This window comes from Coregonus clupeaformis, chromosome 30 (genome assembly GCF_020615455.1).
Source record: "Coregonus clupeaformis isolate EN_2021a chromosome 30, ASM2061545v1, whole genome shotgun sequence".
Lineage (NCBI taxonomy): Eukaryota > Metazoa > Chordata > Actinopteri > Salmoniformes > Salmonidae > Coregonus > Coregonus clupeaformis.
In genome coordinates this window covers 24,959,678-24,983,073 of record NC_059221.1, presented here as the reverse complement: position 1 = coordinate 24,983,073, position 23,396 = coordinate 24,959,678, and the positions used below count along the sequence as shown (strand labels likewise).

At 47.6% G+C, this 23,396-nt stretch overlaps 1 protein-coding gene across 10 annotated transcripts in view; it reads left to right on the top strand.

Moving 5' to 3' along the window:
• LOC121546157 (E3 ubiquitin-protein ligase UBR4-like) overlaps positions 1–23,396 on the top strand; it is a 163,596-nt gene that overhangs the window by 136,781 nt on the left and 3,419 nt on the right. For all 10 annotated transcript variants that reach the window (XM_045209505.1, XM_045209496.1, XM_045209501.1 and 7 more), the window contains 14 exons: positions 677–850; positions 4,144–4,265; positions 4,546–4,743; positions 12,198–12,278; positions 12,390–12,605; positions 12,833–12,940; positions 13,859–13,975; positions 14,305–14,495; positions 14,647–14,820; positions 18,058–18,157; positions 18,321–18,539; positions 22,379–22,492; positions 22,617–22,759; positions 23,012–23,137. In XM_045209505.1, coding sequence (XP_045065440.1) covers positions 677–850; positions 4,144–4,265; positions 4,546–4,743; positions 12,198–12,278; positions 12,390–12,605; positions 12,833–12,940; positions 13,859–13,975; positions 14,305–14,495; positions 14,647–14,820; positions 18,058–18,157; positions 18,321–18,539; positions 22,379–22,492; positions 22,617–22,759; positions 23,012–23,137 — 2,083 coding nt within the window. The remainder of the gene's footprint in view (positions 1–676; positions 851–4,143; positions 4,266–4,545; positions 4,744–12,197; positions 12,279–12,389; positions 12,606–12,832; positions 12,941–13,858; positions 13,976–14,304; positions 14,496–14,646; positions 14,821–18,057; positions 18,158–18,320; positions 18,540–22,378; positions 22,493–22,616; positions 22,760–23,011; positions 23,138–23,396) is intronic.

Sequence of the window (23,396 nt, the reverse complement as noted above, 5' to 3'; positions counted from 1 at the left end):
TTCCCCAAACTGTTGCCACAAAGTTGGAAGCACAGAATCGTCTAGAATGTCATTGTATGCTGTATCGTTAAGATTTCCCTTCACTGCACTGCATTACATTACATTTTACATTTTAGTCATTTAGCAGATGCTCTTATCCAGAGTGACTTACAGTTAGTGCATACATTATTTTATATTTATCATACTGGCCACCCGTGGGAATCGAACCCACAACCCTGGCGTTGCAAACGCCATGCTCTACCAACTGAGCTACATCCCTGGAATTAAGGGGCCTAGCCCGAACCATGAAAAACAGCCCCAGACCATTATTCCTCCTCCACCAAACTTTACAGTTGGCATTAGGCATCGAGTCAGGTTAGCGTTCTCCTGGCATCCGCCAAACCCAGATTTGTCCATCGGACTGCCAGATGGTGAAGCGTGATTCATCACTCCAGAGAACGCGTTTCCACTGCTCCAGAGTCCAATGGCGGCGAGCTTTACACCACTCCAGCCGACGCTTGGCAGTGCGCGTGGTGATCTTAGGCTTGTGTGCGGCTGCTCTGCAACCGGTTTGGCTGAAATAGCCGAATCCACAAATGTTAAGGGGCGTCCACATACTTCTGTATATATGGTGTACGTTTCTGTCAATTTACCAAGATATTTCTCATATGAGACCCATCCTCTGTCTTCCCTCCAGGCCTGCTGTCGTCCATTGTGGAGGTGGAGTCCATCAAACGTTACTTTAAGAGTCGTCTGGTGGGCACGGTGCTGAACGGCTACCTGTGTCTCAGGAAACTAGTGGTGCAGAGGACCAAGCTCATCGACGAGACCCAGGACATGCTGCTGGAGATGCTGGAGGACATGACCACAGGTATAAAGCTAGTTAATATATAGACCCAGGACATGCTGCTGGAGGACATGACCACAGGTATAAAGCTAGTTAATATATAGACCCAGGACATGCTGCTGGAGGACATGACCACAGGTATTAAGCTAGTTAATATATAGACCCAGGACATGCTGCTGGAGGACATGACCACAGGTATAAAGCTAGTTAATATATAGACCCAGGACATGATGCTGGAGGACATGACCACAGGTATAAAGCTAGTTAATATATAGACCCAGGACATGCTGCTGGAGGACATGACCACAGGTATAAAGCTAGTTAATATATAGACCCAGGACATGATGCTGGAGGACATGACCACAGGTATAAAGCTAGTTAATATATAGACCCAGGACATGCTGCTGGAGATGCTGGAGGACGTGACCACAGGTATAAAGCTAGTTAATATATAGTTCATTATTAATAATAATATGTAGACCCAGGACATGCTGCTAGAGGACAATTATATTATAATTATATAAACAGTACCAGTCAAAAGTTTGGACACCTACTCATTCAAGGGTTTTTCTATATTTTTACTATTTTCTACATTGTAGAATAATAGTGAAGACATCAAAACTATGAAATAACACATGGAATCATGTAGTAACCAAAAAAGTGTTAAACAAATCAAAATATATTTTATATTTGAGGTTCTTCAAAGTAGCCACCCTTTGACTTGATGACATTTTTGCACACTCTTGGCATTCTCTCAGCCAGCTTCATGAGGTAGTCACCTGGAATGCTTTTCCAACAGTCTTGAAGGAGTTCCCACATATGCTGAGCACTTGTTGGCTGCTTTTCCTTCACTCTGCGGTCCAAGTCATCCCAAACCATCTCAATTGGGTTGAGGTCGGGGGATTGTGGAGGCCAGGTCATCTGATGCAGCACTCTATCACTCTCCTTCTTGGTCAAGTAGCCCTTACACAGCCTGGTGGTGTGTTTTGGTTCATTGTCCTGTTAAAAAACAGATGATAGTCCCACTAAACGCAAACCAGATGGGATGGCGTATCGCTGCAGAATGCTGTGGTAGCCATGCTGGTTAAGTGTGCCTTGAATTCTAAATAAATCATAGACAGTGTCACCAGCGAAGCACCATCACACCTCCTCCATGCCTCACGGTGGGAACCACACATGCGGAGATCATCTGTTCACCTACTCTGCGTCTCACAAAGACACGGCAGTTGGAACCAAAAATCTCAAATTTGGACTCATCAGACCAAAGGACAGATTTCCACCGGTCTGATGTCCATTGCTCGTGTTTCTTGGCCCAAGCAAGTCTCTTCTTCTTATTGGTGTCCTTTAGTAGTGGTTTCTTTGCAGCAATTCGACCATGAAGACCTGATTCACGCAGTCTCCTCTGAACAGTTGATGTTGAGATGTGTCTGTTACCTGAACTCTGAAGCATTGCTGATTTCTGAGGCTGGTAACTCAAATGAACTTATCCTCTGCAGCAGAGGTAACTCCGGGTCTTCCTTTCCTGTGGCGGTCCTCATGAGAGCCAGTTTCATCATAGCGCTTGATGGTTGTTGCGACTGCACTTGAAGAAACTTTCAAAGTTCTTGAAATGTTCCTTATTGACTGACCTTCATGTCTTAAAGTAATGATGGACTATCGTTTCTCTTTGCTTACTTGAGCTGTTTTTACCAAATGGGGCTATCTTCTGTATACCAACCCTACCTTGTCACAACACAACTGATTGGCTCAAATGCATTAAGAAGGAAATAAATTAACTTTTAACAGGGCACACCTGTGAATTTAAATGCATTCCAGGTGACCTACCTCATGAAGCTGGTTGAGAGAATGCCAAGAGTGTGCAAAGCTGTCAAGGCAAAGGGTGGCTACTTTTAAGAATCTCAAATATAAAATATGTTTTGATTTAACACTTTTTTTGGTTACTACGTGATTCCATATGTGTTATTTCGTAGTTTTGATGTCATCTCTATTATTCTACAAAGTAGAAAATAGTTTTAAAAAATTAATTTAAAAAACTGGAATGAGTATGTGTCCAAACTTTTGACTGGTACTGTATTATAGTAATAATATATAGACCCAGGAGATGCTTGAGAACATGACCACAGGTATACATCTTGTTAATGTATAGTTACAGTACATTCGGAAAGTATTCAGACCCCTTGACTTTTTCCACATTTTATTACGTTACAGCCTTATTTTAAAATTGATTAAATCGTTTTTCCCCCTCATCAATCTACACACAATACCCCAGAATGACAAAGCAAAAACATAATTATTCAGACCATTTACTCAGTACTTTGTTGAAGCACCTTTGGCAGTGATTACCGCCTCAAGTATTTTTGGGTATGACGCTACAAGCTTGGCACACCTGTATTTGGGGAGTTTCTCCCATTCTTCTCTGCAGATCCTCTCAAGCTCTGTCAGGTTGGATGGGGAGCGTCACTGCACAGCTATTTTCAGGTCTCTCTAGAGGTGTTCGATCGGGTTCAAGTCCAGGCTCTGGCTGGGCCACTCAAGGACATTCAGAGACTTGTCCCGAAGCCTCTCCTGCGTTGTCTTGGCTGTGTGCTTAGGGTCGTTGTCCTGTTGGAAGGTGAACCTTTGCCCCAGTCTGAGGTCCTGAGCGCTCTGGAGCAGGTTTTCATCAAAGATCTCTCTGTACTTTGCTCCGTTCATCTTTCCCTCGATCCTGAATAGTCTCCCAGTCCCTGCCGCTGAAAACATCCCCAAGGCCCTTTTCTCCCGATTGCTCAGTTTTGTCCGGGCGGCCAGCTCTAAGAAGAGTCTTGTTGTAGAAACATCTCAAGGATGATCAATGGAAACAGGATGCACCTGAGCTCAATATCGAGTCTCATATCAAAGGGTCTGAATACTTATGTAAATAAGGTATTTCTGTTTTTTTATTTTTTATAAATTTGCACAAATGTCTAAAAACCTGTTTTCGCTTTGTCATTATGGGGTATTGTGTGTAGATCGAGGAACATTTTTATTTAATCCATTTTAGAATAAGGCTGTAACGTAACAAATAGTGAAAAAAGGGAAGGGGTCTGAATACTTTCCGAATGCACTGTATATAATAATTATAATAAAATATGTAGACCCAGGACATGCTGTTGGAGGACATGACCACAGGTCTCGTCAAATGCACACTCATGAACTGCTCATTTTGATGCAAGTAAACTCCATATGGCCGCCGGTCCACCAATCACGGAAACGTTGACTTGAATTGGAATGTCCGTTCTCGTGCCGGAATCGGTGGTGTCAGAGTTGTAAATGTGTGCTTTCTTTCCATTCTCCAGGGACCGAGTCTGAGACCAAGGCCTTCATGGCAGTGTGTATTGAGACAGCCAAGAGATACAACCTGGATGACTACAGAACGCCGGTGTTCATCTTTGAGAGACTCTGCAGCATCATCTACCCCGTAAGTGGCCTCTTCTCTGTTCCTGCTGAAACTCCCAAGTCCGTGGTTCAATTCCTCGTATCCTCTTTCCTCACCTCCTTCTCAAAACACTTTGGAGAGGTCCAAGGGGAGGGACCTTGAGCCATCTCCTCTGATACGGTTGAGGAAGAGGCAAGGAGATAGGATGCGAGGAATCGCAGAAAGATGAATTGATAGCCTTTTGTTTTTCTAGGAACGCATTGCATGGCAACTGAATCTCCTCCTCTTCCTCTTCCTCCTCCTCTTCCTCTTCCCCCTCCAGGAGGAGAACGAGGTGACAGAGTTCTTTGCGACCCTGGAGAAGGATCCTCAGCAGGAGGACTTCCTGCAGGGCCGTATGCCTGGTAACCCGTACAGCAGCAACGAGCCAGGCATCGGACCCCTGATGAGGGACATCAAGAACAAGATCTGTCAGGACTGTGACCTGGTGGCCCTGCTAGAGGACGACAGTGGTATGGAGGTAATAATGTAGCAGTAGTAGTGGTGGTGGTGGTGGTGGTGTAGAATGTAGTAGTAGTAGTGGTGGTGGAGGTGGTGGCGGCGGCGGTAGTGGTGGTGGTGGTGGTGGTGGAGGTGGTGGTGGTGGTGGAAGCTCTGTCAGGACTGTGACCTGGTGGCCCTGCTAGAGGACGACAGTGGTATGGAGGTAATAATGTAGCAGTAGTGGTGGTGGTGGTGGTGGTGGTGGTAGTAGTAGTGGTGGTGGCGGTGGTAGTAGTAGTAGTAGTAGTAGTGGTGGAGGTGGCGGTGGTGGTGGTAGTAGTAGTGGTGGTGGTGGCGGTGGTGGTAGTGGTGGTGGTGGAAGCTCTGTCAGGACTGTGACCTGGTGGCCCTGCTAGAGGACGACAGTGGTATGGAGGTAATAATGTAGCAGTAGCAGTAGCAGTAGTAGTGGTGGTGGTAGTGGTAGTGGTAGTGGTGGTGGTGGTAGTGGTGGTGGTAGTAGTAGTAGTGGCGGTGGTGGAAGCTCTGTCAGGACTGTGACCTGGTGGCCCTGCTAGAGGATATGACAGTTGTTACGAACCCCGTGGCTCTAAACATCTAGGGTGGATGGACATGAGACCCGTAACATAAATTCATGTAAATTATAAGTGTGGCATGGAATAGTGAGAACAAATAAGACACAACTACCATGAACTACCGTCAAACACAAAGTGTTTATTTATGAACACACGGTAAGGGTTTGGGAAAAAGGGCTGAGCAGGACCCAAGAAATGAAACAATAGTGTAAAACCCCCTAAACTGATCTAGCCTGCCTGAAGAACCGCTAGGCTACTGCTACCATACAAAAATACAGTGGGTGGTCCGCTCAGGTCTAACTGGTGTTTATAGACAGATTTCTTCCTACGGGTAATGTACGCCCAAGGGCATCTAGCTTAAACCCCCTTTTCCCAAAAAAACACACAAAGCTACTAAACAGGGTAATCAGCAACTTAGAGTACACAACACACAGGACACCACCGTGTCCATACTCACATATGGAAAAAGTCTCTCTCTAACCAAGTTACCAATAGGGTAACCAACAACTTAGTGCGTACACAACACACAGGACACCACCGTGTCCATACTCACATATGGCAAAAAGTCTCTCTCTTGCAACAAACACAAGTCTGGTTTTTATAAAATGGGATGTGTGATTGAACAAACGACTAACAGGTGGTGCAATTAACAGGAATGTTCACTGATTGGTCCAATCAGCAGACACCTCCACGACCACCAATCAGGAACATACAGGACACCTGTGATTAGGGCAGAAAGAGTAGAAACACACAAAAACACAGGATACCTGTATCCGTAACACTCCCACCCTTAAAAGAGCAAACCACAATGGTTTGCGACACACGTACCATCACAACACCCAAATTCACAAATCATTCTATCGGGATAACAAAAAAAAACCTAGATCATCACACCGAGACAAAGCATCTGCCAACACATTATCTAACCCCTTTTTTGTGGCGGATCTCCAAATTATAATTTTGCACGACAAGTGCCCAACGCATAAGGCGTTGGTTCTGGTTGTACATCCGGTGGAGAAAAACTAAGGGATTATGGTCAGTATACACTACCACTGGTAATGCACTGGAACCAACATAAACTTCAAAGTACTGCAGAGCTAACAACAAAGCTAGAGCTTCTTGTTCAATGGTGGAATAGTTTGTCTGACATTTGTTAAATTTCCGTGAAAAATAACAGACAGGATGGTCCACTCCCTCTGGTCTTGCTGCAGTAGAACAGCACCAGCACCTCTGGCACTTGCATCTACCTCCAGTTTAAACGGCCGCTCAAAATCTGGCGCAGCAAGAACAGAGTACTACACAAGAGTGCTTTAGCAGTGTTGAAAGCAGTACAACAATCTTCAGACCATACAAATTTTCTCGCCGGCCTGAGCAAATCCGTTAATGGAGCAACTACCGCAGAGAAATTTTTACAGAAACTACGGTAGTAGCCAACCATCCCTAAAAACGGCGTAGCTCTCTTCTGGTGGTAGGTGCGGGAAATGCGTTTATAGCTGAGACCTTGGCATCTACAGGGCGCACCTGACCATGGCCGACCTGTTTACCAAGATACGTAACAGTGGCCTTCCCAAACTCGCACTTTGCTAAGTTCAGGGTTAGAGAAGCGGTTGCTAGACGTTCACACACTACCCTTAGAGTGTTAACATGATCAGACCACTCAGTTGAATAAATTACCAGATCATCAAGGTAAGCACTACAATTACGAACTCCAGCCAATACTGTGTTAACCAGGCGTTGGAAAGTGGCTGGTGCGTTCCGCATCCCAAATGCCATGACAGCATATTGTAGGAAGTGATCTGGGGTCACAAATGCAGAGATGTCGGAGGCACGTGGGGTTAACGGCACCTGCCAGTAACCTTTTAGAAGATCTAATTTGGTTACATAAGTAGCAGCACCAACAGTATCAATACAGTCATCCAGTCTGGGTAACGGGAACGAGTCGGGCACTGTGACCGCATTGACTCTCCGATAGTCCGTACATAATCTGGATGTCCCATCAGGTTTAGGAACCAGAATGCACGGAGAACTCCAAGGACTTGAACTTGGCATAGCCAGGTTATTCTCCAGCAAATAACCGACCTCACCCCTCATTATCTTTCTCTTAGCGACGTTGACACGATAAGGATGTTGCTTGATAGGTGCAGCGCTTCCAACATTAATGTCATGTTCTAACACATTTGTACATGTAGGAACATCATTAAAAAGACATGGAAAGCTGTGTAACAGTCTCACAATATCATCTGACTGTCTGTCCGTTAAATGAATCAGGCTTGCCGGGAGAGACAGCAGCATCTCTGAATTGGGCAATCTAGCACACTGCTGCTGAGTATTGCGCAACTCCAAACCATCTCCGTCCACATCATTAACATTACCTCCCACTACAGCCGTAGCAGCAACAGAGACAGCCGACTCGGCCAGTTTCTCTGGACTGTCTACCTGAGTGACGGGTCTGTTGTGGTATGTCTTCAACATGTTAACGTGGCACACCGAGATTGGCGTTTTCTATCAGGAGTCTGTATCACATAGTCAGTTTCAGTTAGTTTCTTTTCAATGACATAAGGACCAGAGAAACGTGCTGACAATGACGCTCCTGGCACAGGCAACAACACAAGAACTCGGTCACCTGGCTGCAGTGAACGAAAACAGCCTGTGTGTCATAGTGTCGTTTCATCCGTTTCTGTGAGGAAGACAGCGCTTCCTTTGCTAGAGCACAGGCAGCATGTAAGGCGCTCACGAAAGCGACTAACGTAGTCCAACACATTTTCTTTCACACACAACTCTTGTGACAAAAACTGATCCTTAAGGACTTTCATAGGTCCTCTCATGGTGTGTCCAAACACCAGTTCAGCTGGGCTGAACCCTAGGGATTCCTGTACTGTCTCACGGACAGCAAACAACACTAGAGGAACTCCCTCATCCCAATCTTTCTCAGATTCCATGCAATATTTACGGAGCATAGACTTCAGTGTCTGATGCCAACGTTCAAGCGCACCCTGAGACTCTGGGTGATATGCGCTTGACACACGGTGTGTAACTGACAAGGATTTTAACACTTGTTTGAAAAGTTTAGAAAGGAAATTCGTACCCTGATCAGTTTGTATCACCTTAGGTAATCCAAAAAATTGAGAAGAATTTGATCAACGCTTTACTCACCACTGGAGCAGTAATCCTTCGCAGAGGAATGGCCTCTGGGTACCTGGTGGCCACACACATAATTGTCAACATAAACTGGTTACCAGATTTTGTTTTTGGTAATGGTCCAACACAATCAACCATCACATGTTCGAATGGTTCACCTATGGCCGGTATGGGACAAAGAGGCGCGGGGGAAATAACCTGGTTCGGTTTCCCAACTACTTGACAGGTGTGGCAAGTCCGACAGAACTGAGCCACATCTTGTTTTAAGCCAGGCCAAAAGAAATGTCGCAAAACTCGATCATAAGTCTTGGTGACTCCCAGATGTCCGGACCACTGGTGATCATGAGCGAGGATAAAACATTTTGTCGAAAGGCTGTAGGAATCACTATTTGGTAAACAGCATTCCAATCTCCGCCAGCGTCAACATGGGATGTCCATTTACGCATGAGGAGATTACCATCAATGAAGTATGCCATGTTTTTCTTCTTTAGCTCGTCCTCTGAGACAACACTAGAAAAACATTTAGCCAGACTAATGTCAACCTGTTGGTTATCGATCAGCTGCTCACGAGTAACTGGTAACTGTATTGCCTCAGCAACAAGTTCCACATCCTTCTTCCTTTCTCTGGGCTGTTGGTCAGACTGCACCAGCTTACCAGAGGTAGCACCCGAACTATCCTCTGGGTCACACTCTCTGAAAAGAATCGTGTCTGACAAATCTACCACTTCACCCACTTGTCGGGCTTGAGCACGTGTGACAGCACAAGCGGGGAACACATCTGGATAACCCTGTGCCAGCTCCTCGGAGAGAGACTGGTCACTTTTATCCAATACCTCCAATATGGGTATTACCTTTCCTCCGGCAATATCGTTGCCCATTATAAATGTCACCCCTTTTACTGGCAACATAGGACGTCGCCAACTCTGAACAATCCACTGACTAACTCAGAGTGTACGTTCACAAAGTGCAATGGTACTGGGACGAAACCCATTTCAATTCCTTGTACTAACACACTGGAACCACAATATGTATTATTAGACAAGGGCAACACATCAGCTAGTATGAACGACTGCGCCGCACCAGTATCTCTGAGGATTCTAACTGGACGCTGAGACGCTTCGTCATCTGATATAGAAACAAACCCCTCAAAAATGAACGGTTCATAACTGTGATCTGGGACAGGGACTTTCAAACCACATTCACTATGAGGCTTCTGTCTTGATTCTGGCCTTACAACCGTACGAATCAGCCCAACACCCGTTGGCGGCCTGGCGTGCTGAGGCATCCCCGGTTTGCGTTTCAGCAGAAAGCAATCACTAACCATATGTCCCACCTTATGACAATAGAAACAGTGACGCACATCTTTTGGGCGTGCTGGATATACTGCTGGTCGACTAGGACTAAAAGTTAGCAACTCCGCAGCCCTGCTCTCCGTGCGAGCCGAAAACACGCTCTTATGCGTCAACACAAACTCGTCTGCCAATACAGACGCTTCCGACAGTGAGGATACTTTCTGTTTGTTCAGATAAACTACAATGCGTTCCGGTAAGCAATTTTTAAACTCTTCTAACAAGATTAACTCCCGTAGAGAGTTAAAATCAGTTACCTTACTAGCACTGTGCCATTTGTCAAACAGATTTCCTTTGTCTCTAGCAAACTCCACATAAGTCTGAGTAGGAGACTTTTTATGAGACCTAAATCTCTGTCGATATGCCTCAGGAACAAGCTCATAGGCACGAAGAACAGTAGCTTTGACCACTTCATAATTCAAACTGTCTTCAAGAGGTAGCGCTGCCAGAACCTCTTGGGCTTTACCTGTTAGTTTACACTGAAGTAATAGGCACCATACCTCTTCGGGCCATTTCAATGCTACCGCTATACGTTCAAACACACTGAAATAGGAATCAACCTCTGACTCCCGGAACACAGGTACCAAGGTGATCTGCCTACTAATATCAAACGTAGCAGATGACACAGCTGGTGAGGATGGCTCACTAGCAGGCATAGTATTAGCAGAGACTAACCTCGCTGTTTCTGCCTCTAGTTCCATTTTACGCATCTCCAGTTCCATCTTACGCGTCTCCAGTTCTTGATCAAGCCTACGCGTCTCCAGTTCTTGATCAAGCCTACGCGTCTCCAGTTCCATCTTACGCGTCTCCTGTTCTGCCTCTAGCTTACGCATCTCCAGCTTGTCTTGCCTGATTTGTGCCCGCTCTTCCGCCTCCATTTGGAGCCGTGTCGAGCGGACATCGATCCTGGCATCACTGTCAGTCAGTGGGGAGAGTGGGTCATAACGGGGCAATGTGGCTGGAGCCTTAGTCTCGTCCTCAGACACTGATGGGCTTACAGGAACAGCAACCACATCCCCTACAGGAGCAGCAGACTCAGGCGGCGGTAACTCAAGCACTCGCTCGTTTAACAATATCGCTAACACTACTTCCCTAACTTCTGCTTTCACTAAACCCCTCGGTATGGGTAAAGAAAAGTGGTCAGCCAAAGCCTGTAGATCCACTCTACGGCAATTATCAAAAACCTCCCACGTAGGGTTTTCCAAAAATGCCTCCAACTCAAAAGTAGCCATCCTACTAGCAACACGAGCCGTCGACTACTGAACACACAAAAAAAACAGGTAGTACAGCTGCCAAGCTCAACACTGAACCAGACACTTACTAATTTACATGAGTAGCATGGGATAGATAGTATCCCGGACGAGCCCCCACTTTATGTTACGAACCCCGTGGCTCTAAACATCTAGGGTGGATGGACATGAGACCCGTAACATAAATTCATGTAAATTATAAGTGGGGCATGGAATAGTGAGAACAAATAAGACACAACTACCATGAACTACCGTCAAACACAAAGTGTTTATTTCTGAACACACGGTAAGGGTTTGGGAAAAAGGGCTGAGCAGGACCCAAGAAATGAAACAATAGTGTAAAACCCCCTAAACTGATCTAGCCTGCCTGAAGAACCGCTAGGCTACTGCTACCATACAAAAATACAGTGGGTGGTCCGCTCAGGTCTAACTGGTGTTTATAGACAGATTTCTTCCCTCTACGGGTAATGTACGCCCAAGGGCATCTAGCTTAAACCCCCCTTTTCCCAAAAAACACACAAAGCTACTAAACAGGGTACTCAGCAACTTAACGAGTACACACACACAGGATACCACCGTGTCCATACTCACATATGGAAAAAGTCTCTCTCTAACCAAGTTACCAATAGGGTAACCAACAACTTAGTGCGTACACAACACACAGGACACCACCGTGTCCATACTCACATATGGCAAAAAGTCTCTCTCTTGCAACAAACACAAGTCTGGTTTTTATAAAATGGGATGTGTGATTGAACAAACGACTAACAGGTGGTGCAATTAACAGGAATGTTCACTGATTGGTCCAATCAGCAGACACCTCCACGACCACCAATCAGGAACATACAGGACACCTGTGATTAGGGCAGAAAGAGTAGAAACACACAAAAACACAGGATACCTGTATCCGTAACAACAGTGGAGGAAGGAAAGGGTCTCCCTACCTAGTACCTACCTTGTTGGGTGTTCAGTACAGTTATCCTGTACCGACAACACTGTGCTAACTGCTTTTTGTCCAAGACACTGTCTATTATTGCACAAAACGTGATGTTTTGCTGTGCTGTTGGGGATTGCTGTCCTGAACTGAAACAAGAAGAAGATGGGGGGACTGTTCTCCACCTAATGTGTAATGGTCTCCTGTGTATTTCTTTCTTCTAGCTTCTGGTGAACAACAAGATCATCAGTTTGGACCTGCCTGTGGCTGAGGTTTACAAGAAGGTGTGGTGCCCTACCAACGAGGTGACTAACTCTTCACTATCTATCGTCCAACTGGGATTTTTCCAAACAGTGGTTTGAGGTTGTCTAGGCTTGTTTGTGAAGAGCGTTAACCCGGTTTGTTTTGTCCGTCAGGGAGAGCCAATGAGGATAATCTATCGTATGAGGGGTCTCCTTGGCGACGCTACCGAGGAGTTTGTAGAGTCCCTGGACTCTACCACAGAGGAAGAGGAGGATGAGGAGGAGGTCTATAAGATGGCAGGGGTGATGGCACAGTGTGGGGGGCTGGAGTGTATGCTCAGCAGACTGTCTGGCATCAGGGACTTCAAACAGGGAAGACACCTGCTCACTGTGAGTAGTACATGGAATGGATACTCACTCCATTAGCTATTTGTTCTGTTTAGTTATTTATTTGAGGAAACACAACATTTACATTGTAGTCAGACTCTTGTTACTAACATTATTATTTATTTGACACATACTGTACTTACTAACAGTCATCGGAGAAGCTGAAAAATGTAGTGATGTATGAAAGAATCAGTGACCCGTATAACACCACCGTCCCTGTCCCCTCCCAGGTCCTGCTGAAGCTGTTCAGTTACTGTGTAAAGGTGAAGATCAACAGACAGCAGCTGGTCAAACCAGAGATGAACACGCTCAACGTCATGCTGGGAACACTCAACCTGGTGAGGACTAAATGACGTTGCCCTGTCTGTCCAAGCAGGCTGACTCATTTATACCACCACATTCGGTACTGAGTGTACAAAACATTAGGAACACCATGACATAGACTGACCAGGTGAAAGCTATGATCCCTTATTGATGTCACTTGTTAAATCCACTTCAATCAGTGTAGATGAAGGGGGGGAGACAGGTTAAAGAAGGATTTTTAAGCCTTGAGACAATTGAGACATGGATTGTGTGTGTGCCATTTAGAGGGTGAATGGGCAAGATAAAAGATGTAAGAGACTTTGAACGGGGTATGGTAGTAGGTGCCAGGCGCACTGGTTTGAATGTATCAAGAACTGCAGCACTGCTGGGTTTTCCACGCTCAACAGTTTCCCGTGTGTATCAACAATGGTCCACCACCCAAAGGACTTCCAGAGAACTTGACACAACTGTGTGAATCATTGGAGTCAACATGGGCCAGCATCCCTGTGGAACGCTTTCGACACCTTGTAGTCCATGCTCCGACGAATTGAGGCTGTTCTGAGGGCAAAAGGGGGTACAACTCAATATTAGGAAGGTGTTCTTAATGTTTTGTATACTCAGTGTTCGTTTATTATTTTTTAGTCATTTTAGCAGACGCTCTTATCCAGAACAACTTACAGGAGCAATTAGGGTTAAGTGCCTTGCTTAAGGGCACATCGACAGATTTTTCAACTAGTCGGCTCGGGGATTAGAACCAGCGACCTTTCGGTTACTGGCACAACGCTCTTAACCACTAAGCTACGTTCATAGAGAGGATGTAATGTAACCTTGTGATATGATGTGATGCAGATACAAGATGCACAATTCAGACTAGATGTTTTTGTTATTGGGGAAAAATAGATGTAAGTGGAATTTTGACCAGAGCGTGGCCATGTTTTGTTTTTTCTCTGTAGGCGTTGGTTGCGGAGCAGGAGAGTAAGGACAGCGGAGGGGCGTCGATAGCGGAGCAGGTCCTCAGCATTATGGAGATCATTCTGGATGAGGCCAACGCTGAGATCTCAGAGGACAAGGTGAGACTGAGGCTGTCGGCACGGGAGGAATATCCGGAATAATAAACTGTCTGTTCCCTTGGAAACCGTTATGAGTGTTTTTTGCGAAGTGGACTATCCTGGTCAAACAATACATAGAACAAAATAATGTTCCATCCAAGAGCTGTTTAGACCAAGTCTGATTTTTTACATTAAAACATTATCTCATCTGGCTGCTTGCACTGTCAAATGTTTTCAAATGAAATAATCATTTGGTGGCTCCAAACAACTAAAAGTACAATTCTCACATCTCTTGTTTCCCCCCTGGATTGTTGTTCCATGAAGCTAAAGTATGTTGCCTCTCTCCCCAGGGTAACCTGTTGTTGACAGGGGACAAGGACCAGCTGGTGATGCTGCTGGATCAGATCAACACTCCGTTTGTCCGTTCCAACCCCAGTGTTCTGCAGGGTCTCCTACGTATCATACCGTACCTGTCCTTTGGAGAACTGGAGAAGATGAGGATCCTAGTGGAGAGATTCAAACCATGCTGCAGCTTCGACAAGTATGGAGCCGCCTCACTGGTTTTAAAGGGGGGGATAAACCCTAACTGGGTTTGGGTATAGTAAAGTGTGTATTTGCCTTTCTTTAGAAGTGTTGGTTTTATTCACATGACGTCCGTGACGTCTGAACCTTTTGTCCCGGTGTGTTTCCAGGTACGACGAGGAGCACAGTGCCGATGAGAAGGTCTTCATAGACTGCTTCTGTAAGATCACTGCTGGCATCAAGAACAACAGCAACGGACACCAACTCAAAGACCTGATACTGCAGAAAGGCATCACACAGAGTGCCCTGGACTACATGAAGAAACACATCCCCAACGCCAAAAAGTATGCTGTGTGATTGGAGCCCTGTTACCTTAAACACTGATCACAAAACCTAGCGATTACGTGTATTTAAGTTAGAGCCCTTCCTAAGGCAACCGTTTTTTTGTTTTGGTATGGCAATGCTCACAGGATTTGTCTATACAACTCAAAACAGATCTGGGACCAGGCTAGGGCTTTTCTGCGATGTAATTTGAGTTCAGTCATCTTTCTAAACACTGATCAAAAAAATATTTGCAAAATAAAGAAAAAATAGTATATCAAAAAAGGATTTAATTCAGTAAAGTACTTAACTTATATCTTCAAATCAATATTTATAAAATGACTGCAATGAGGGCTCTGTACAGTATGCTAAACGACACTGACCTCTCCTCTGTACAGTATGCTAAACGACACTGACCTCTCTCCTCTGTACAGTATGCTAAACGACACTGACCTCTCCTCTGTGCAGTATGCTAAACGACACTGACCTCTCCTCTGTACAGTATGCTAAACGACACTGACCTCTCTCCTCTGTGCAGTATGCTAAACGACACTGACCTCTCTCCTCTGTGCAGTATGCTAAACGACACTGACCTCTCCTCTGTACAGTATGCTAAACGACACTGACCTCTCCTCTTTACAGTATGCTAAACGACACTGACCTCGCCTCTGTGCAGTATGCTAAACGACACTGACCTCTCCTCTGTACAGTATGCTAAACGACACTGACCTCTCTCCTCTGTGCAGTATGCTAAACGACACTGACCTCTCTTCTGTGCAGTATGCTAAAGCGACACTGACCTCTCCTCTGTGCAGTATGCTAAACGTCACTGACCTCTCCTCTGTACAGTATGCTAAACGTCACTGACCTCTCCTCTGTGCAGTATGCTAAACGTCACTGACCTCTCCTCTGTGTACAGTATGCTAAACGACACTGACCTCTCCTCTGTGTACAGTATGCTAAACGACACTGACCTCTCTCCTCTGTACAGTATGCTAAACGACACTGACCTCTCCTCTGTACAGTATGCTAAACGACACTGACCTCTCCTCTGTACAGTATGCTAAACGACACTGACCTCTCCTCTGTACAGTATGCTAAACGACACTGACCTCTCCTCTGTACAGTATGCTAACCGACACTGACCTCTCCTCTGTGCAGTATGCTAAACGACACTGACCTCTCCTCTGTGCAGTATGCTAAACGACACTGACCTCTCCTCTGTGCAGTATGCTAAACGACACTGACCTCTCCTCTGTACAGTATGCTAACGACACTGACCTCTCCCTCTGTACAGTATGCTAAACGACACTGACCTCTCCTCTGTACCAGTATGCTAAACGTCACTGACCTCTCCTCTGTACAGTATGCTAAACGACACTGACCTCTCCTCTGTACAGTATGCTAAACGACACTGACCTCTCCTCTGTACAGTATGCTAAACGACACTGACCTCTCTCCTCTGTGCAGTATGCTAAACGACACTGACCTCTCCTCTGTACAGTATGCTAAACGACACTGACCTCTCCTCTGTGCAGTATGCTAAACGTCACTGACCTCTCCTCTGTACAGTATGCTAAACGTCACTGACCTCTCCTCTGTGCAGTATGCTAAACGTCACTGACCTCTCCTCTGTGTACAGTATGCTAAACGACACTGACCTCTCCTCTGTGTACAGTATGCTAAACGACACTGACCTCTCTCCTCTGTACAGTATGCTAAACGACACTGACCTCTCTCCTCTGTACAGTATGCTAAACGACACTGACCTCTCCTCTGTACAGTATGCTAAACGACACTGACCTCTCCTCTGTACAGTATGCTAAACGACACTGACCTCTCCTCTGTACAGTATGCTAAACGACACTGACCTCTCCTCTGTGCAGTATGCTAAACGACACTGACCTCTCCTCTGTGCAGTATGCTAAACGACACTGACCTCTCCTCTGTGCAGTATGCTAAACGACACTGACCTCTCCTCTGTACAGTATGCTAAACGACACTGACCTCTCCTCTGTACAGTATGCTAAACGACACTGACCTCTCCTCTGTACAGTATGCTAAACGTCACTGACCTCTCCTCTGTACAGTATGCTAAACGACACTGACCTCTCCTCTGTACAGTATGCTAAAACCACACTGACCTCTCCCTCTGTACAGTATGCTAAACGACACTGACCTCTCCTCTGTACAGTATGCTAAACGACACTGACCTCTCCTCTGTACAGTATGCTAAACGACACTGACCTCTCCTCTGTGCAGTATGCTAAACGACACTGACCTCTCCCTCTGTGCAGTATGCTAAACGACACTGACCTCTCCTCTGTGCAGTATGCTAAACGACACTGACCTCTCCTCTGTGCAGTATGCTAAACGACACTGACCTCTCCTCTGTGCAGTATGCTAAACGACACTGACCTCTCCTCTGTACAGTATGCTAAACGTCACTGACCTCTCCTCTGTACAGTATGCTAAACGTCACTGACCTCTCCTCTGTACAGTATGCTAAACGTCACTGACCTCTCCTCTGTGCAGTATGCTAAACGACACTGACCTCTCCTCTGTGCAGTATGCTAAACGACACTGACCTCTCCTCTGTGCAGTATGCTAAACGACACTGACCTCTCCTCTGTGCAGTATGCTAAACGACACTGACCTCTCCCTCTGTACAGTATGCTAAACGACACTGACCTCTCCTCTGTACAGTATGCTAAACGACACTGACCTCTCCTCTGTACAGTATGCTAAACGTCACTGACCTCTCCTCTGTACAGTATGCTAAACGACACTGACCTCTCCTCTGTACAGTATGCTAAACGACACTGACCTCTCCTCTGTACAGTATGCTAAACGACACTGACCTCTCCTCTGTACAGTATGCTAAACGACACTGACCTCTCCTCTGTGCAGTATGCTAAACGACACTGACCTCTCCTCTGTGCAGTATGCTAAACGACACTGACCTCTCCTCTGTGCAGTATGCTAAACGACACTGACCTCTCCTCTGTGCAGTATGCTAAACGACACTGACCTCTCCTCTGTGCAGTATGCTAAACGACACTGACCTCTCCTCTGTGCAGTATGCTAAACGACACTGACCTCTCCTCTGTACAGTATGCTAAACGTCACTGACCTCTCCTCTGTACAGTATGCTAAACGTCACTGACCTCTCCTCTGTACAGTATGCTAAACGTCACTGACCTCTCTCCTCTGTACAGTATGCTAAACGACACTGACCTCTCTCCTCTCCTACCTTCCAGTCTGGATGCTGACGTGTGGAAGAAGTTCCTGTCTCGTCCAGCTTTACCCTTCATCCTCAGACTGCTCCGAGGCCTGGCCACCCAGCACCCTCCTACACAGGTACACACCTGGGGCACACCCTAGCAAAACGTTTTGAAACAAATTAACAAACATCTTTTTATTGAGGGAATGATGTATATGGTTTAGTGTTAAGATTTCCTGCCCGTGCTAAACTTTTCTGAACACCCCTCTCGGCCGTCTCGCTCTCCCGCCCTCTCTCCAGATGCTGATAGGGACAGACTCCATCACTAACCTTCACAAGCTGGAGCAGGTGTCTAGTGACGAGGGCATTGGGACGCTGGCAGAGAACCTTCTGGAGGCACTGAGGGAGCACGCCGAGGTCAACCTGAAGATCGACGCTGCTCGCAGGGAGACACGGGCTGAGAAGAAACGCATGGCCATGGCTATGAGACAGAAAGCTCTGGGGACACTGGGCATGACGGTAGGTTACTGACTGGGTCTGGTAGGTAGGGGGAGGTAGGCTCTGGGGACACTGGGCATGACAGTAGGTTACTGACTGGGTCTGGTAGGTAGGTAGGGGGAGGTAGGCTCTGGGGACACTGGGCATGATGGTAGGTTACTGACTGGGTCTGGTAGGTAGGGGGAGGTAGGCTCTGGGGACACTGGGCATGACGGTAGGTTACTGACTGGGTCTGGTAGGTAGGTAGGGGGAGGTAGGCTCTGGGGACACTGGGCATGATGGTAGGTTACTGTCTGGGTCTGGTAGGTAGGTAGGGGAGGTAGGCTCTGGGGACACTGGGCATGATGGTAGGTTACTGACTGGGTCTGGTAGGTAGGTAGGGGGAGGTAGGCTCTGGGGACACTGGGCATGATGGTAGGTTACTGACTGGGTCTGGTAGGTAGGTAGGGGGGAGGGAGGCTCTGGGGACACTGGGCATGATGGTAGGTTACTGACTGGGTCTGGTAGGTAGGTAGGGGGAGGTAGGCTCTGGGGACACTTGGCATGATGGTAGGTTACTGACTGGGTCTGGTAGGTAGGTAGGGGGAGGTAGGCTCTGGGGACACTGGGCATGATGGTAGGTTACTGACTGGGTCTGGTAGGTAGGTAGGGGGAGGTAGGCTCTGGGGACACTGGGCATGATGGTAGGTTACTGACTGGGTCTGGTAGGTAGGTAGGGGGAGGTAGGCTCTGGGGACACTGGGCATGATGGTAGGTTACTGACTGGGTCTGGTAGGTAGGTAGGGGAGGTAGGCTCTGGGGACACTGGGCATGATGGTAGGTTACTGACTGGGTCTGGTAGGTAGGTAGGGGGAGGTAGGCTCTGGGGACACTTGGCATGATGGTAGGTTACTGACTGGGTCTGGTAGGTAGGTAGGGGAGGTAGGCTCTGGGGACACTGGGCATGATGGTAGGTTACTGACTGGGTCTGGTAGGTAGGTAGGGGGAGGTAGGCTCTGGGGACACTGGGCATGATGGTAGGTTACTGACTGGGTCTGGTAGGTAGGTAGGTAGGGGGAGGTAGGCTCTGGGGACACTGGGTATGATGGTAGGTTACTGACTGGGTCTGGTAGGTAGGTAGGGGGAGGTAGGCTCTGGGGACACTGGGCATGATGGTAGGTTACTGACTGGGTCTGGTAGGTAGGTAGGGGGAGGTAGGCTCTGGGGACACTGGGCATGATGGTAGGTTACTGACTGGGTCTGGTAGGTAGGTAGGGGAGGTAGGCTCTGGGGACACTGGGCATGATGGTAGGTTACTGTCTGGGTCTGGTAGGTAGGTAGGGGGAGGTAGGCTCTGGGGACACTGGGCATGATGGTAGGTTACTGACTGGGTCTGGTAGGTAGGGGGAGGTAGGCTCTGGGGACACTGGGCATGATGGTAGGTTACTGACTGGGTCTGGTAGGTAGGTAGGGGGAGGTAGGCTCTGGGGACACGGCATGATGGTAGGTTACTGTCTGGGTCTGGTAGGTAGGTAGGGGGAGGTAGGCTCTGGGGACACTGGGCATGATGGTAGGTTACTGACTGGGTCTGGTAGGTAGGTAGGGGGAGGTAGGCTCTGGGGACACTGGGCATGATGGTAGGTTACTGACTGGGTCTGGTAGGTAGGTATGTAGGGGGAGGTAGGCTCTGGGGACACTGGGCATGATGGTAGGTTACTGACTGGGTCTGGTAGGTAGGTAGGGGGAGGTAGGCTCTGGGGACACTGGGCATGATGGTAGGTTACTGACTGGGTCTGGTAGGTAGGTAGGGGAGGTAGGCTCTGGGGACACTGGGCATGATGGTAGGTTACTGACTGGGTCTGGTAGGTAGGTAGGGGGAGGTAGGCTCTGGGGACACTGGGCATGATGGTAGGTTACTGTCTGGGTCTGGTAGGTAGGTAGGGGGAGGTAGGCTCTGGGGACACTGGGCATGATGGTAGGTTACTGACTGGGTCTGGTAGGTAGGTAGGGGGAGGTAGGCTCTGGGGACACTGGGCATGATGGTAGGTTACTGACTGGGTCTGGTAGGTAGGGGGAGGTAGGCTCTGGGGACACTGGGCATGATGGTAGGTTACTGACTGGGTCTGGTAGGTAGGTAGGGGGAGGTAGGCTCTGGGGACACGGCATGATGGTAGGTTACTGACTGGGTCTGGTAGGTAGGTAGGGGGAGGTAGGCTCTGGGGACACTTGGCATGATGGTAGGTTACTGACTGGGTCTGGTAGGTAGGTAGGGGGAGGTAGGCTCTGGGGACACTGGGCATGATGGTAGGTTACTGACTGGGTCTGGTAGGTAGGTAGGTAGGGGGAGGTAGGCTCTGGGGACACTGGGTATGATGGTAGGTTACTGACTGGGTCTGGTAGGTAGGTAGGGGGAGGTAGGCTCTGGGGACACTGGGCATGATGGTAGGTTACTGACTGGGTCTGGTAGGTAGGTAGGGGGAGGTAGGCTCTGGGGACACTGGGCATGATGGTAGGTTACTGTCTGGGTCTGGTAGGTAGGTAGGGGGAGGTAGGCTCTGGGGACACTGGGCATGATGGTAGGTTACTGTCTGGGTCTGGTAGGTAGGTAGGGGAGGTAGGCTCTGGGGACACTGGGCATGATGGTAGGTTACTGTCTGGGTCTGGTAGGTAGGTAGGGGGAGGGAGGCTCTGGGGACACTGGGCATGATGGTAGGTTACTGACTGGGTCTGGTAGGTAGGTAGGGGGAGGGAGGCTCTGGGGACACTGGGCATGATGGTAGGTTACTGACTGGGTCTGGTAGGTAGGTAGGGGGAGGTAGGCTCTGGGGACACTGGGCATGATGGTAGGTTACTGACTGGGTCTGGTAGGTAGGTAGGGGAGGTAGGCTCTGGGGACACTGGGCATGATGGTAGGTTACTGTCTGGGTCTGGTAGGTAGGGGAGGTAGGCTCTGGGGACACTGGGCATGATGGTAGGTTACTGACTGGGTCTGGTAGGTAGGTAGGGGGAGGTAGGCTCTGGGGACACTGGGCATGATGGTAGGTTACTGTCTGGGTCTGGTAGGTAGGTAGGGGGAGGTAGGCTCTGGGGACACTGGGCATGATGGTAGGTTACTGTCTGGGTCTGGTAGGTAGGTAGGGGGAGGGAGGCTCTGGGGACACTGGGCATGATGGTAGGTTACTGACTGGGTCTGGTAGGTAGGTAGGGGGAGGTAGGCTCTGGGGACACTGGAACACTGGAAGTAAGAGATGATAGAGGGTCCAGAGGCATTCAGTAGCTGTATTGAAACCCCTGAGATATGTAGCCTACTCATTTACAATAGGTTATTTGTGGTTTATTTGAAAAGGCTGTTCTCTGTTGGCTCTCTATCAATAGGGGCCCTTCTTTGTGAGGCGTTGGAAAACCTCCCTGGTCTTTGTGGTTGAATCTGTGTATGAAATTCAGTGCTCGACTGAGGGACCTGACAGATAATTGTATTTGTGGGATACAGAGATGAAGTAGTCATTCAAAAATCATGTTAAACACCATTATTGCACACAGAGGGAGTCCATGCAACTTATTATGTGACTTAAGCAAATGTTTACTTTAATTAGGCTTATCAAAGCAAAGGGGTTGAATACTTTTCATTTTTAATTAATTTGCAAAATGTTCTAAAACGTAATTCCACTTTGACATTATGGGGTATTGTGTGTAGGCCAGTGACACAAAATCACAATTGAATCCATTTTTAATTCAGGCTGTAACACAAAAGTCAAGGGGTATGAATACTCTCTGAAGGCACTGCAAGTACTTGAAGTTTACTAACTACTGACGCTAACCCAGGTTGTTGATTGGCTGAAGCTAACCCAGGTTGTTGATTGGCTGTTATTCCGCCGTTTCAGACCAATGAAAAAGGCCAGGTGGTGACCAAGACGTCGTTGTTGAAGCAGATGGAGGAGTTGATAGAGGAGCCAGGACTGACCTGCTGCATCTGTAGAGAGGGATACAAGTTCCAGGTAAAAAAAAAAACGGGTTGATTTTTCAGATGTGTGTTCCTTTATTCCAAATGTAAGCCTTTCTTCGTGTGTCGGTTATATTTCAATGCGTCTTGGAGTATTGCCTCACCTTCTGTTCTCCCAGCCCACCAAGGTCCTGGGGATCTACACCTTTACGAAACGCACGGCCCTGGAGGACTTTGAGAACAAACCCCGCAAGCAGCAGGGATACAGCACTGTGTCGCACTTTAACATAGTCCACTACGACTGCCACCTCGCTGCTGTCAGGTACATGTGCTGTAGTTGTGTGTGGGTATTTATATTCAAGGCCACAGGGAAAATATTAACTTGAAGTATGAGCCTAGTGCAAAATTCAATAAACCCTACAGTCGTCTCATGGAATGTGTCATGCCTACCCCCTGAGAAACTTGTTCAGGACATCAGGACGTACTCCGTCTCTCTCCTCTGCTGGTCAAGCTTGGAACATGCTCAGAGGAACATGCTCAGAATCGAATACTGTCTTTGTCCTTCATCTCTCAGGCTTGCTCGGGGGCGGGAGGAGTGGGAGAGTGCTGCGCTGCAGAACGCCAACACCAAGTGCAATGGACTGCTTCCTGTCTGGGGGCCTCACGTCCCAGAGTCAGCCTTCGCCACATGCCTGGCCAGGTAATGGCACACAGCATGTTCATCGTGTTCAGTAGGGCACAGCAAAACGAATAAAAACCTCTGTTGTTGCACTAGTTCAGGACAGGTTGCATCTCACCGTTTCAGAACATCGGCAATCAAAAGATGCGCTCTAATTAACTTGATGAAATAATAATGACCAAAACCAGTGTTATGAATAGGAATTTCATTTAATTTCTTCATCAGTTCTAGCACACACAAACCTTTCCCAAACTATTTCCTATCAAACATCTCTCCTCCC